The sequence below is a fragment of the Chenopodium album genome, chromosome 7, assembly GCF_948465745.1.
Source record: "Chenopodium album chromosome 7, dcCheAlbu1.1, whole genome shotgun sequence".
NCBI classification, from domain to species: Eukaryota; Viridiplantae; Streptophyta; class Magnoliopsida; order Caryophyllales; family Amaranthaceae; genus Chenopodium; species Chenopodium album.
The window spans coordinates 45,820,737-45,837,677 of NC_137840.1; the positions used below are offsets into that span (position 1 = coordinate 45,820,737).

The following is a 16,941-nucleotide window of genomic DNA, read 5'->3' on the forward strand; positions in this document are numbered from 1 at the left end:
TCCTCCGAAGAAGGCGGTCTATATGGTGCTTGTGCCACATACTGCGCCGAATTGATTAGGTGAGGCCCCGACTACATGAGGGGGCCGCTTGAGGGAAACCTCGGCACGGAAGATGATTTCCTCACCGAGGTGTTCTGAAAACTGTCGTGATAAGTCGACGTTAAAGCCGACTCCGACAGCTGTTGATTCCTTAGTTGGTCGATGTACAGACAAGCATCAGGAAATGTCTGTTTGCTACCATCCGGTTGAACATGTCGGATGGATTTCTTTTTCACCGTTTTAGGGAAACGGAGTCTTGACAAGTCAAACTGAGGCCGATCCTTCTCCGGGTGAGGAGTCGGCTGTCAGTCTCGGACTGACTTCTGCTGCCCAGACTTGGCAGGCCTTGTGGCCGACTGCTCCTTTCTAGGGGCAGCCGTCCGCTTGTTGATTAGTCCTTTAATTTCACCACTGAGGCTACTCATGAATTTCATGAGCTCGTCACGGGTGACTTGGGTTGATTTTGCCGCCTGGGAGGCATCAATCGCATGCCCCGTGGGCTTACTTGAGGGTCCAGGGGGCCTATTAGTACCCGCCTAGTTAGCATTGCGCTCCCGTCTGTCTTTCTCACGGAGGCGCTTCGAGATGAGTGACCCATTAGGGGCCACATAGGTTTCGACATCTGCGTCGTCACCTGAGTCATGGTCCGTCTGGACCTGTATTTCTTCCAGAGGCCGGTTGGTCTCTGGAGGCGGCACAGGATTATCTTGGGAAGCCATCTTAGAGGTACTCTCCCCACAGACGGCGCCAAATGTTTCGGGGTTTTTTGTGTCCCTCGGGAGAATTACAACTCAAGACTGGATTCCATAAGGTCGCCTGTACCTGCAAAAAAAGGACCGCTGGATGGTCGGTGGTCCGCCTCCGAAGATTAAGTTAGTAAAGTATTCGGAGTAAAACGTGCAAAAATAAAGTTATCTGCTCGGATTCTAAGCTCGGGTATTGTGCTGCTGTCTTGAGAACGACAACTCTGTAATAAATGTTGATGTGATGTCCTGTCCCCCGTAAATGAAGGAATTGTCCCTATTTATAGGATCTTTTGGGGAAGTATGCCCTCCCTAGGGTTTGATGACCTAGAGATTAGGGCACGTCGTTTTGCGGCGCCTCAAAGTTTGGACCTTTGAAGGCCGCCATTTCAGAGGTGATATCTGAGTGACACATGTCGCACATCCTAAGAGGCCATTTGGGAGTCTCTTAGGGAGACACGTGTCGCTCTCTTTTTGGTCCACTTGGGATCATCAAATACCCCAAATCAGGGCTGTATCGGCCTAACACGTGTCACCATCTGGAAGGTCCAAGGTGGCGCCCCTTCCAGTGACACACATGTTAGGTTTTGATTGGGCCACTTGGCCGGGTATAAAATACCTAAAACAAATGATAATATATTTCATAGATAAACAATTTAATTTAAATGGTAACCCAGTAAAACGCCCGGACCGCACACTAGTTAAAAGAATAAAAGTGCGAGGATAGTTCAAAATTTATAGTTTTAATAAAATGCTTAAATTTACTACTTTCTCCAACTTTGTTTGTTCTTCCCATTTAAAATAATGGTACTATATATGAGATGATAAAATATATTGAATTATTCTCAATATTTATAAAATGAATGTAATTGTGTTAGTCTTAACCTATTCATCTCAAGGAGTTGTTTATTAACATTCAAAGGTTATATTATTTTAAAGATATGCAACTAATGATATTTATGGTCAAAATAATACTCCCTCCATTACATATTACTCGCAACAATTACTAAAAATGACCGTTATATATTACTCGCAACAAATTTTTTTTCTTTTATAGTAATTTTTTATGTGCAATTTTACAAAACTACCCTTAATTTTTTTTTGAACACCCTTATTGAAATACTGATTTTAACTTATTAACTTAAACCCTAACATTGATTAACTTAATTATTTCCACCAAAATCATTCCCTTTCCATCTTAATTCATTTTCATATTCATTGGCAAACCACCACCACCAATCTCCATTCTATGTTCATCCTATCAACCCTGAAATTTCTCTCTGTTCATCTCCACTCGATTTGAGTGTAACATTTATGGAGACACCACCATTGCCAGAATTCATTGTCGTTGTCCCTTTTGTTGTGCCCGCCTCAATTTTCTCTCTCTTCCTCTTCTTGTTGTTTTGTCATTGCATGTGAAGCACATATTTGAAGGTTTTATTGTCAAATTTAATCATAAAAACTCTAGACCAATTAAAGCTTTAATTGATGATAAAGAAGGCATTTGTTTGTGGTGCTAGGCGAGATTTTTAGGTTCGTCGTTTCATGGATTGTGGGTTCGTGGGTTTTGGGTTATGGGTTTGAAGTTGTTGAATTTGAGATTTTGGGTTTAGGTTTGAGTTCTGGGTCGAGGATTTCGGGCTTGTGGGTTCATGGGTTGTGGATGGTGGTTTTGGGTTCGTGGGTTGTGGGTGGTGGGTTTTGGGGTTGTGGGTGATGGTTCTGGGTTTTGGGGTTGTGGGTGATGGTTGTGGGTTCATGGGTTCTGGGTTTCAAGGTTGTGGGTGGTGGTGGGTTGTAGTGGGTTCGGTGCTGCTAGGTAGTGGTAGTGGGTGGTTTCGTGGTGCTAGATGGTGGTGTTGGGTAGTTTCGTGGTGCTAGGTGGTGGACTGGTGGTGTTAGGTGGTGGTTCGTCAATTCAAGTTGCTGGATTGTGATTTTTGATTTAATTTAATTTTTTTTTTTTGGAAAAATTGATTTTAATAATCCCACATTTAGCTGAATCGCTGTTAATAATCCTAACTTTTGATTATTATCTAATAATCCAACCTACATTGCCAATTCTCTTCTACTGGTCCCTAACTTGTTGGTAACCGATTTTAATAGGTTAAACAGTTATGTGTTGATTTGTGAATGATTGTAAAATTAAAAAAAAAAAAAAAAAAAAAAAAAAAGCCATCACGCCACCCACCCTACTCCATCTTCCTGCATCCCCACTCTCCACCACCACCACCACCACGGAACCCTACTTCCCATCCTCACCCAAAGAAAATAGCCCCTTTCCCTAAAACCACCACAATTACCGCCCCCAATCCCCCTAAAACTGCTCTGATTCCCAATCCCACCCAACGAAAACTACCTATCCCCATCCCCGACGTCGATCTATCATTTTGAGCATCTAGGAATCGCCATATATAAATGCAAATTATGCTCGAAAATAAGCCTGCAGTAGTGGGATAATGAAGTCGTTTGAGCTCAGGAAGAAGTTTTTTCATGAGAAAGAAGTGTCGGGCATTTCCTAATTTGAGAATAAAGTGTGATAAGTGGATCAAGAATGACAAAAATTGGGTTGACGAGAAGTTAAATCGATGATTTCTTTGGCCAAAGGAGGGTCTAATTAAGTGGAAAGTAGGTTGTGGATTTGATTTGGGAAGCATTTAGGGTTCTTGAGAATAATTGTTTGGCTTTTGGGTTGTTTGTTTTTGTTGTTGTGATGATGGTGGTTTTTGTGGGTTGATTGAAGAAGAAGATGAGTGGAAGAAGAAACGATACTTGAGAAGATGGATTACCCGTTATGCGTAGAACATAATTGCAGGAGGGTGGCGCGTGGGTGGTTATTATTATTTTTTTTTCATTTAAATAGTGACATGTGTCATTGAAATCACAAAAAATAAAAATTTACCTGATGTATAGGTTACCGGTCACAAAGGACCAATAGAAGAGAATGCACAATAAAGGTGGGATTATTGAAAGCAAATCGGCTAAAGGGGGGATTATTAGAACCAATTCTTCCTTTTTTTCAATTTTTTTTTTTTTTTTGGGGGGGGGGGGGGTTGGATTAACACTTAAATGCATGCCCTTATTTTTCATTAATCATGCTTTCAATATTTTGCCTAAGAGTCCGCAATCCTATTTTATTCTGAGTAATTCGTAACGGAGGAAGTATATATTGACATACTTGCATATTTAAAAGTAGAACTTTTGGAATTAAAGGAAAATAAATCAGCACTATAACACTTCTTTACTTTCTTTAAGATTGTAACACTATTCCGGATTATGTGGTAACATTGTAACAATGATGATAACAAGGATGAAAATGATGATAACAATGATGATGATAATAAGGTAACACTATTTCATCCTTCTCAAGACAATTTTAATCAGAAAATGATACATGCAAGGAAACTGCCACCTCACGATGTGACAACTACTATCCAAGAATATAAAATTAGAACAAAACACCATAATTCAAGACATCGAATCAATTAATCAAACTTGCATTTTACATTCACTTCAGCTTTTCTTAATTCTCTTTTTTTTTTTTTTTTTTTTTTTTTTTTTTTTTTTTTAAGCTTCTAGGCCTAGTGGCACAGATTAGTTAGTGATAGCGAGAGCATTGGTATGTTATAATCTTTGGGAGCAGTTACACATTTCCGATTAAGATTAATCATGAATGTTGATTCAATCAGTAGTCTGTTTGTTTCTCTAACTTCCTACTTTTATTTGTATTCTGATGATCAAACAATTAATATTGTCTGTGTTCTTTGGTAAAAGAAACAGTACTGCATTTCATCAAACCACGTTGAATTTCATCTCAAATGTCTATCAATTTTTTTTTTTCCTAGTAGTTGAGAATAAAATAATTATATAGCTTAGTTGATTAGATCATCTCGCCTGGTTTCAGAGGATCCTTATATTGATTTTCTTTTTGACAAAGAGATTGATTTTCATAATCCACCCCTTACAGCTTTATAGCTCTCTGAGGAAAAAAAACAAATAAAAATAAAAAATGTTTTAATAGTTCTAATACTGTATATTTCCTACTCTTGAATTAGATAGGTGGAGCCTCGAGATGAAGTAGATCCTTAACAGCAACAAATTCCTAGCTACTGCAGAGGAGGATCACTTAAGGCATATTCACGGGTCTACTAGAGTTTTTGCAACTTCCCCACTTCAAGCTGAGGGGTTAGCGGTGCATGAAGCTATACATCGAGTGCCTGAGTATTATGCCAATGTAATCATCAAATCAGACTCTCTACAGCTGATTAATGCTTTGAGGAATCCAGAGACCGCAGATGAGGATATCAAGCTATTAGTCCAGGACATCAGGACAGAAGCTACTAAAAGAGACTTTCTAGTTTGTATCAAAGTAGGTAGAAGTAATGTGCAGCTAGCACATGACTTAGCTGTTAGAACCAGATTATCTGGCTAGTGGGTTACCCACCTTTTCTGTCTGCCTAAAAAAAAAAAACAAATTCCTAGCTTTGTTACCTAATATATGGAGTCGACTGCATGAACCGAGAGTTTACCTCATATGTTCATCCACAGTAAATGAACCTAACAGAAGAAAAATATGAAAAATAAAAAAAAAAAATTACTTCTGTTCTGATTAGACTAAAAAAAGCCAGTTCTTTCCTACATTACAAAATTGGTTTATTTTCTTTATTATAGTTTGTAGATATTCAGTATGATATATCACCATAATTAAAGTGTACATTCACAAGCAATAGCCTGACAAGGAAAAGGGCATCAGATTACATGTGTTTGTATGTGCTTCTAGGAAACTATCTACAAACTCAAGTTTAATGGAAAAATTTTCAATTTTTTTTTCTAATATTCTTCCTTCATTTTTTAAAATTGTCTCTACATAGCCGTGGCTTTATAAAGTCCAATAATGGCAACGGTCGAAAGTTAAAATAAGTAACAGAAGAGAGATATACACAACTTAAGGCTATGTAAACTCTTACCCACATAGAAACGAAGGCAAAATATGTAAAAATACAAGTCAATGCGATTACCAGGGTACAATTTATCAAGCACTTAGCAGTTGACAGTTCTGCTTCGGTTCTCTGGTTTGGAAAATGTCCTTTGGTGTTGAAGTATGTAAGCAACTGATCCTTGCGCCGAAATGCATCCATCAACCAAGCAGAAGCCTCCTCTTCAGGTACTGGAATTTGCATTAATGGAATGCGCCGAATATTAATATGGACTTCTGAGGGATCTACTCCAAATACATTGTCCATCAAATCAGGACAACTGTTCTTGTATGCAATAGTCACATCATAAACTGCAAATAATAGATCAAAAGCTGTAAAACTATTGTTGGAGAAAAAATACAATAAAAGAGATCCAAAGTCTTGTCACAGATTTCACAGGCTACAAAGATTACAAATTCAACATGTTTAAAAAGAAGCCCGTCTTTTCTTTTCTTTTCCTAAAGAAATAAGTGATCCCCTCCCATTTGTGCGCGCACGAGCATACACACACACACACACAAAAACAAAAAAAAGCAAATGTAATCAAATTTTGGAAAAAGAAGGCTGGTTCGGCTACACAATTAAACTGGCAACAAATCACGCTCTCTGAATGTTCTTAACACTTTATCAATTATTTCTGAAAGCTCTTAAAACTTACACTATTTTGGATACAGAGAAATAGAGAGAAAGGAAGAGAAGAGAAAAGAAAGGATGCATCATCCTTTGATTGGATACCTAATGCAAGGAGGGAAGGGGAGGAAATTGGAATGATCCATTTCCCTTTCCCTTTTAATAAACCAAATTTCTTCATTGTTAGAGAGATTTAGAAATGAAAGGTCACCATCTTCCTTCCCCGTCCCCATCCCCTCACCTCCCTTTCCCTTCTCTCTTTTTCCTTCCCCGTCCAACTCCGTTCCTTATTGCCATCCAAATGTAGTGTTAATTCCATTTTCTAGCAAATTCCTTATACTACTTACCCCTCTTATTCAACAATATTTACAACATTTACTCACTACTTATATTATTCACATTTTTCTTACACCTACTCACCTTTATACATTATCTCTCTTAATTTACCCACCTTTCTTTCAGCCACTCATCACATCAACATTCACTCTTTGACATATACTATGTTTAATACCCGCTTTAAGATAAGGAAAGACAAACTCAAGACTGTGTACATGAGAAATACTTTTGGCAAGGGTCAGTATAAGATAAGGAAGAATTATGAGTTGCTAAAAGATGCTCAAGATAAATGCAGATGGGATATACTAGTTTGGGAAAGATTAGCCACTCCCAAACATCAGTTTATCAGCTGGCTGGCTATACATGGCAGACTTCAGACTAGAGACAGGCTTTCTAGGTTTCGGGTGTTCTCAGAAACAAAATGCCTGTTATGTGGCATTGAACAAGAACCCCATGATCATCTGTTCTTCACATGTCTGTACAGCAAGAAAATCTGGGAGCATCTTGATTCTTGGTGCAGTATGAATGGGAATCTGGATAGCAGAAGATCAATGCGAAGGCTAGGAGATGCAAGCCTGCTTTCTAGCAATGCCTGATGAGAGTCTGCACTTCAGCTGTGGTGTATTGGATCTGGAAAGCTAGAAATACAGCCTTCTGGGAGTTGAAAATTTTGTGTACAGATACAGTTGTAAAAAATATAAAAAGAGATATTAGAAATAGACTCTTAGGGACCAACTCTAAGAGGATAGATTGTAAAGCTAGAGAGTGGCTAGATGAGCAAGTTGTATAGTCTTCAGCTTGCTGTTTTGGGATTGGTTGTAAGAAAGGTTTTTGAGCAATAAAATCTACTTATTTACCCCCCCCCCCCCAAAAAAAAAAAAAGTGCTTTAAGGTTAATTTCGTATGGTTTTCAGCTCTTCGGAGCTGTTCTCACTAACAATCTCTCTTCTAGTGTGGTTTGATCTATTTTATTGTGTTATGTAGGAATTTGGAGATTTTAATGTGATTTCCGACCTCATTGGATGTTACAAGAGAAATATACCCTTACTCAACTACATAATAGGAGAACTAGTTAAGTCATACTTCCTTCGTTTTTTTTTATAGTTACACTTCCCTAAAATGAAAACGTCACAATAGTTGCAACACACTATAAAAGGAAGGTTTTTATGGTGAAAATTGTGATATTACCTTTATTTAAAACTCATGGCTCACTTGATTATACTCCTAACAACTTCTTAACCCTATTTTAAATGTATTATATCATTTGAGGTCCACTTTTCTTAAATACCGTGATAAAGTAGGTGTTGTAACTATAAAGAAACGGAGGAAGTATTTGTTAGGTATGCGACACACCTATCAACTCTCGAATCATCTTAAGTGCAAATAGTAAATGTTAAGAACTTCTAACAACAGCAGAGGTAGTAGCACTTAATTTTTCTTTATAGAAATGTGTTTTCCAAAAGAATTTTGAGCTGCAACTCCCTCCACAATATTATATTCTTTAGGAAAATTTGTCAGAAAAAACCATTTAAAGCAACTATTTTGTTGGGAAAAACCTTATAAATTTTTTTGGCAAGAAGAAACCAGATTCTTAAATTATTTTGTTAGAAGACAACCAATGGTGAGAATCTGGCATTGACTGAGTGTTTTTCGGCGTTGACCTCACATGTGCCGGTCTCATGCTCCTTTTTTTTTACTAAACCCATCCAATTTCTCCTAATTCCCCCACTAATTTCCATCTTTCCTTTTAATTTACCCCCTTTTATCTTCTTCTTTCCCTTCTTCTTCTCTCTCCTCTCTTAGATCTCCTCTCTCCTATGTCATCTCTCCTCTCTCATGGGTTTTTCCGGGTTTTTTGAATTTATCCCAGAAATAGTTTTCTTCAATTAAATTCGACCAAGGATACACTGAAAGAGGTATTTAATGGTTGCCTAATTCTTCAAATTGCAGGTGTTTGAAAAATTAGGTCTTTTTGCCCCCTTTTGTAATTTTCCCTAATTGATCTTATTGTTCTGAATTTGGCAGCAATCATGGCTCCATTGAAGGATATCAGATGTTCTTGTGGTTTGGACATCTTGGACCCACGACAATCCTTACACTCTGGGTTTATATATAGCTTTGTAATTGGTTCCTTTTAGCTTCTTCGAACACGACACAACTCCAACACTTCCCTCTTTCCTTGCTTTGTTCTTCGCCATTGCAGAGAAGATTGAATAAAATTTCAGAAAAAACTTACCCAAAAAAAGGAAACCCAAAGCAATTAGATATAAACCATTAAGTGAACTTACTGTTTAGGATGGGTGGAAATTAACTTTTTTGATTGATTTCCAGATTGAGGAGTGACGCCATGGCAGAACACGCAACAACCTTTAATTACCTCAAGACAAGAGAGAGAAGAAGAAGGGAAAGAAGAAGATAAAAGGGGGTAAATTAAAAGGAAAGATTTAGAGGGAAATTAGTGGGAATTAGGAGAAATTGGGTGGGTTTAGTAAAAAAAGGGGCACGTGACCGGCACATGTGGGGTCAATGCTGGAAAACACTCAGTCAATACCGGATTCTCACCTTTGGTTGTCTTCAACAAAAAATTTTAAGAATCTGGTTTCTTCTAGCCAAAAAATTTTTATAAGGTTTTTCCCAATAAAATAGTTGCTATAAATGGTTTTTTCTGACAAAATTTCCTATTCTTTAACTACAGTATAATTGGTAATCTCATGCACCTCATAATATTATCACAGATATAAAATTTCAAAACCATGAACCACCAATTCAAATATTTATTTAATTTTTTTAAACAAACAAAAGAAAGAAGAAAATAGGTGAAGAGTCCGGTTTTTACAATTTCTTTCTTAAGTACGCACTTCTCAGAGATTGTACTTTACTGCCTGATTTCATCATGGAGCACATTCTTTGGGGAATGGCATGAATGGAAATTAACAGAAAAAGGAAAAAAGAAATTGAACAAACCTGCATCTAAGGAACTCCTTAAGGTGTCCAGACAAGCACAGAAACCTTTTGTTTTAGGAAGCAAAACATTCTTCAGAACAGGAAGACCATTTTCAGCGGCGAAGTTCTGACTACTTGTGCATTTCTGTTCTCTGCCAAAATTATATAGAAAAGTGATAAAGCAGTCAGTGGCTAAATGAAGGGAAACAATTGAACAATTAACAATAAAAGCCATACAATACTTTGGCAGCCAATAAAAGTCAAGCATGGAATCTATTGCTTGACTAACCTGTTAGTATAAAATTCCATAAAATGTAGAACCCATGGTGCCTTTTTCATTGCGAAGCATAGCTAAGCAATAAATTGTCACTGGAGTTAAATCCCCAGTAGTTTGGCCAATAATTGGCCACCATATTATAAGGGACTACAATGTGCAGTAAGAATAGCATTGTAAATTTGTAATATCAAGCTACATTAAGGATTCAGAAGCATTGCATTGATATGGCAAGCATTGAGAACAGTGAAATACTACATTGTACACTGATGTTCGATTCAAATATCACTATGCTTGTCACTTTTCTCAAAATAAAATATCAAACCAAGTGATGAAAATATATTAATTTGATATAGAGGAGTATGAGTTATTACGTAAAATCAGTTCCTTCAGGGAACAGAGCAAGCCACAAGGGATCCTGATGGCTAGTAAATGTCAGTAGCATTTGGTGCATGATTGGTTCATCAGCCTCCCACTTCCTTTCTAGAGGTATGAACTCAAAAACATTAAATGCCCAGCCAAATATTGGAAGTTTCATTAAACTATTTTTAAGGATGTATTTGATGTAGCCAAGGCGTCCCTTCCTCAGTGCGAGATCCCATAAGTACATCCAATCAACCTCAGTTCTGTGATTGGCAATAAGCAAAACACGCTCCCCAGCAGGAACGTTTTCTCCAGAGAAAAAAAGATTGGTTTTGTTTATCTTCTCAAATAGAAAAGGCCATAATGCCAACCAAAGACCAAAGAAAAAGGCTGCAACTTTCCTACTGTAATGGATACTGCAGACCCGTAACAAGCCTGCTACCAGAGGTGCAAAGAACACTAAAAACATAAAAGCAGTTGAAAGAATAACCGTCAAACATATTAAACCCCTCAAAATCCTAAAAGGTGTCAAAGGACAGTGCTTTAACTCAATTTCAGTTTTAAGGGGCTTGCCAACTTCCATCTTCAAATTTCAAACCTCCCTCCTCAGTGCAACTGCATAACGAAAGAAAGAACACGGCATTTGGATGTCACCACGCATTATAAGACATTAAACACAATATTTAAATTTTAAGGGGGGGAAATCACATTGGTAAGACAGTGGAAATGCAAAATAGACGATCACTTAGTTGTAAATAATTGATGAGAAGCAAAGAAAATGATCATAACAAGCCCCCAAAACTATGTAACAGAAGTGTACTACAGAAATCAAATATGAGAAGATTTGGACAAAATAAACACAAAGAAGAATTTGCCAACTAGGAGAGAAGGAATGAATAAGTGACTTTGGACAAAATAAACACAAGAAAAATTTGCCAACTAGGAGAGAAGGAATGAATAAGTGACAGAAGGGAATTGCAAGATGCTGTTGAAGTTAGTTTGGCCCATCTAGCATGATTTATCATTAAAAATGGCAATAGCAACTAGCCTATCTAGCATGATATAACTTTAAGACTGTGAATAGAAACCTAAAGATACTTAGCACTATTGTACTAGTATATAGCCCAGACAATGCTTTTGAGTTACTCTATGCTCTAAAATGCATGGATTACTTATTTGAAATTAAATAATCCCTCCATCCCAAATTATTCGCCACACTTTGACCGGGAAGGGTTTTAGACAGACAAATTGACTTGTTGACTTCTAATTATTGATAGTGGGGGAGAATTTTTATTTTATAGTTAGTGAATAGTGGGTTTATATTTATTATAGATAATAATTAGTAAGGTTCTCTTATTAAATTTAGTTAACAGTGAGATTTTTTTTTTAAAAAAAAAAGAAAAAAATAAATTATTATGACTAGTGATAATAGATACCAAGTAAAGTGAACAAAAATAATACTAAATAATGGGCCCATGCATATATAGAGGTGTTGCACGCAATACGAGATGACCTAATAAGAAAAGTCTTACAAGTATACAAAGATGGAAGGAGTAATGATTTTTCCCTACTCCTCCGGTAGATGGGAAGGAAAAATATAACAGTATATTGGTAGGAGTTTAATTTTGTGACTTGGCATTAAAGTGTGAATTTTACTGTCCTCACTTTCCACCTTTGTTACTATGCACTTTGATATATACTCTAGAAAAAGGGGAAAAAGGAGGAATGACATCATACAGTAAATGATCAGGAATGATTGGAAAACATACAAGGGCAGTCAAGGAATTATCCATAAGTTTGTTTGAAGAGTGAGAAGTAACATCTACTAGAATATAAATACGGGAATAAGATAATGGAGAGGGCATACTGAAAACTGTTTCATCACTTTTGCTTATTGTTAGCTAGGAGGCCAATCCACTCCTCAAATTTTGTGGTAGCTTGTAATTGTTTGGTTACTCTGATCAATTAATTAAAGCTTATCTCCATCCTCTATTTCTTCTTTCATACTCATCAATTAATTTCCATTAGATCATCAATTTGTGAGAAAACCAGACCTATATCCCAACAAAGAGATGCACTTCTAGTTCAATTATCCTCACATAGACCATTCCTTCAAACTCATAGTACCACCCAAGCAGAACCAATACATGCATAACTTTAACAGGTGAAAAGGTTAGAAGTATTGAAGAACAGGAGTAAATTATTTTAGGCTTAAACCATATTTCATCTACTCTTGTCATCTCAACTACAATCTAACCATAACATTAATTTCATGGACAATGATAACACAAACTTAAAGGTACCAAAAATCTACAATTACATCCCGCAAACTAACATTGACAGACAACATTGGTTTCAAGATAAAACGTTGTGAATTTTATGGGTACGAAGTACTATAATGTTTTTAAAATAAGAGATCGTAAATCTCCATGTTTCGGTATAAACATATATAAAGTTAACCAATTTGAAAAAAAGGCACACACAATATCTTTATTCTTATAATTCAAAAACCACCAACAACTTAACACACTATTCCATCTAATTATTAGAAAATTTTGTGTAAAACTACCCTAAAGATAGGTTGTTTGTGAACTAACTACCCGTTTTTTTTTTTTTTTTTTTTTCATTCTGTTTAAAACTACCCATAAGATGGCAAATATTTATCCGGCACTACCCATAAACGATTTCTGTCCAACTAAACCGTTTGTGGGACACACTCCTACGTGTCCCATTCAATTTTTTCCTCCTTCATTTAGTTTCCCTCCAAACTCATCCAAAAATCAAAGAGATTAAAATTCAAGCAATTCAACATAATTTCTCACTAATTAAGTAATGTTTCATAATAAGGGATACAATTTAGGGTTTAGAGCTTTAAATCAGTTTGGAGATTTTAATTTATAGGGCTTAAGGATTGAATTGAATTAGGGGTTTTGCTTATTTTGTTTTTAAAAAATTTAGAATTCTAAGTTGAACAATAAAAAATTAGGGTTTACCACATGTTCAACAAATTTTAATTTAAATGCCAAAAATTTCATAGTAATTACTATATTGTACCTTGTTTATCCTTGTTTTCGTTCAATATTTTCTGCATTTACTTTGCCCTTCCCTTTTGCCATTGATGTAGTTTCAACCTCTGACATGGAATTACCCAAAACAACGAGAAGATGAATAGGAAAGAGAGAGGGAACAATAAAAAAGGGTTTTAGGCACTGTCAATTTTCTAAAAAGGGGAAGAATTTGGAGATTTGCTTAGATCAGATTAAGATGGTGAAAGGTGGAAGGCCAAAGAGAAGTGAAATGGAGGAAAAGTAAATAATGAAGGAAAAGAGAGGTAGTTGAGGAGGGGAGTTAATTAGGTTGGAAACCGTAGAAATAGGCCCTAAAAAACAATTCAATTAGACGCAAATCGGTAATGGGTAATGGTAGACAAATTTTTGCAATCTTATAAGCAATTTAATCAAAATTTGAAAAAACGGGTAGTTGTTCACAAAATAGTTTATTTTTAGGATAGTTCTATACAAAATCTACTAATTATTATTTTTGATTTCTACATCTACCTAGTACTATGACAAATGACAATTGACTTAAATGGGGTGTTTTAACAGCAATGGTGGAGGGAAAGAAAGAGGTAGGACAAAGAGAGAAGGAAAGGAGGAGTAATGCAAGCATTCTTTCCTAAATCCAGTTTAGCTAACTAATTTCTCAGTCATTCAGTAAGACAGTTGCTTTATGTGTGCAGGTAGCTAGACTATCTTCATTAGTTAGGCTTTTCATACTCATTTTAGTTTGAAGTTTACCTTAGGTTGTAATTCAGCCAGTGGTTAAAGAAAGCTCCTTGAGCTTGAAGACTGAACACAAGAAATCTACAACAGTTCTAAGAGTCGAAACAACAGGAACTTAATTAGCTTTAACTAACTAAAGTTCCATCCTATGATGTAATTCATCTAATAGATATAGTTATTTTATGAAAAAACTACCCGTGTCATCTTTCTGAAAAGCTGCAACAAAGGAGCAGCAGTCTGCAATGATGAAGCTCAAGAAAGAAGGCAAACAGCTCCTACCAACTTGGAATATAGCTCCATTTAAGCCAACACTTCTTTAGCTATAGAGGGCTTTGATCTTAATGGTTAGATGTAAGGTTGTAAAACTGATGTTCGCAATATTTAATTCTGAACACAGTACACCAGCAGGGCTTAATAAACCAGCTCAGTAGAGAGACCTTTGATTCAAATGTACAAATTACGATGAATATAATTTTGAACTTTAGATTGAATTTGTATAAGGGGAAGTGTTCTATTTCCTCTTGAACCTGGTTTGTTAGTTCTAATATGGGATTTCTACAGAGTTATGGAATCAGTAGCTTGATTGGCCAAGTATGATGCATAAATGCCATCAGTGCTAATTCCAGCGAGATCAAGCTTGTTTTACAGTAAAGTACTTTATCTTATGGCAGCTTAATAGTTCTATTCAGGTTACTTAGGTACACTAGTCTAATTTAATGATTGGATCATGGAATTACCCCAGAAGAATGTTTGAGTTTCACGTTCATTAATTCATACTCCCTCTGTCCCCCCGTTAAATTTCCCATTTCTCACAAAAATACTTGTCTCCCATTAACTTCTGATATCACATTTTGGGTGGATCTACATAATAAAATGCATTTTTCAATTGTCTTATCTCCCCTTAAAAAAAATACCCTCTACATGTTTCAAGACTTCTAATCAACAAATCTCCACTACAACTTCCCTCGTAAAAACCTATGTCTAGGAGAAACAGAAAGTTAAACGGGGGGCTGAGTAAGTATCTTGTTTAGTCTTAAATTTATTATCATACATTGCATATTCTTCGCTCATTGAGCCAATTTTGTTCTGTCCAGTTCGCCTTTCATAAATTGACACTTACATGAGTCAACCTAAGTAAGTTAGCAGTCAACAACTAACTCGGTTAGTAACATTTCTACTTTGATTTTATATGTACCACCTCAAAAAACTTGCTTATAATATCACGGCGTCATAGATTGGTTATATCTGAATTAATTCAATGTTGTCCAATAACTTTTCACTACACCGGAGATAATTGTAGTCATAATTCTAAATTCTACACATCGCGGGTAATATATAATAACGCCAATGCCATATCCTTCCAATACACATTAGGAATCCGATCCTTCCAATACACCAAATGTCGGAAACATGGCTACGAAATAGAAATCGAAATCGAAATCGGATCCTCGTCTAACATCAAGCATTATTCAAGATGTGACCAGATTTAGAGTCAAAGGAACTTTGACTATAACACTGATTGATAGTTTATGTTGTACAAGTCATCCCTAAACTACTCTATTATCATAAAGTCAACAAATTTTGGGTTGTTAGGATTACATTTTAAAATCCACAAACAAATTAGCAGCCAATTTTGATTCAATAATCAAATTAGTCGAAAATAAGTCAAATTATACTCGATTCATAATATGAATAGAAAAATCCTAGCAACAATATCGGTAGTTATAAATTCATAATATTTCATAACTTCATTAATTATTAGCACTACTTCAATAATTCATCTTAGGAGAGCCCTAAATTGACTAAATTTACAATAATCACTAGGTTGTGAAATTCATATTCCATGATAAAAAAATAAATAAATAAATAAATAAATAAATAAAAAATATTACCTGAGAAGCTGCTTTAAAGGAGGAGAGAAAGCTCAGAAGCGGCTTCAATGGAGAATTCAGAGTGCGCTTTAATGGAGAAGAGAAGAAGGAGAGGGGTTGGTGGATGCAGCGTCAACGTAAAGAAGCTCCAAAGAGGAAAAAGAGAAAGAGTTAAACATAAATACGATAAACAATAATACACGCATATGTCAACCGCCAAATCTGAATAAAACAGTCATTTTCATTTATGGAATATGTTTTTGTTCTTGTGGAATTTTACATGTTGATAGCCATGATAGGGGTGTTTATGATCCAAGTTGAGTTTGAGTTTGAAGTAATTTGACTCGACTTGTTAACATATTTAGTCGATTTTTATTGGAGTCGAGTTTTGATCGATTTTTGATCGGCTTGACATTTGTTCAAATTTGACTAAGTCAAGCTTTGCCCGAGTCTATCTCGATTAGCATATAAATTGATCCATTTTAGTAGATCTTGCTATTTAGTGTAAGATCTCTTCCTACTCTTTAATTTTGTCTTTTGTGAAATGTATATATAATGATATGATTATATAAATAACATACTCCCTCCGTTTCAATATGATAGTCATATATGGAATCAATCATATAAAATAAGAAAAGAATAATATTTGGAATCTAACATTAAAGTACAAAAATTGTTCATAATTAGTTTTGCCTTATTTAAATTTTTTGAATTTTTTTTTGGAAAGTATTAGCCATAATTGCATAATTCATGGGTGGGATTTCCTTACTTAGAGTCGTGTCATCAATCAACAATCAATTAATTTAACCAATTAGAATTTAATATGTATAAAATAGGAAATCAAAACTAAGTTAAAAATGGAATATATTCAATATAGGTATATTTTTTTGAAACATCTTAAAATTAAAAGTACTCCCTTCGTTCCACAATGATGTTCTTGTTTAGAATTTTTGACTCTTTCAAGAAAGAGAAAATCTTCTAAAT

General features: G+C 35.7%; 1 protein-coding gene across 1 annotated transcript; it reads right to left on the reverse strand.

Annotated features, from left to right (window-relative positions):
- Positions 1-5,422: 5,422 nt before the first annotated feature.
- On the reverse strand, positions 5,423-16,432 carry LOC145637845 (putative 1-acyl-sn-glycerol-3-phosphate acyltransferase 5). Its single transcript, XM_081688864.1, has 4 exons — positions 15,979-16,432; positions 10,316-10,919; positions 9,689-9,819; positions 5,423-6,069 (listed from the first exon to the last, which is right to left on the reverse strand). The coding sequence occupies exons 2-4, from the start codon at positions 10,885-10,887 to the stop codon at positions 5,627-5,629; spliced, it is 1,146 nt and encodes a 381-aa protein (XP_081544990.1). The 5' UTR covers positions 10,888-10,919; positions 15,979-16,432; the 3' UTR covers positions 5,423-5,626.
- Between the last annotated feature and the right edge of the window lie 509 nt (positions 16,433-16,941).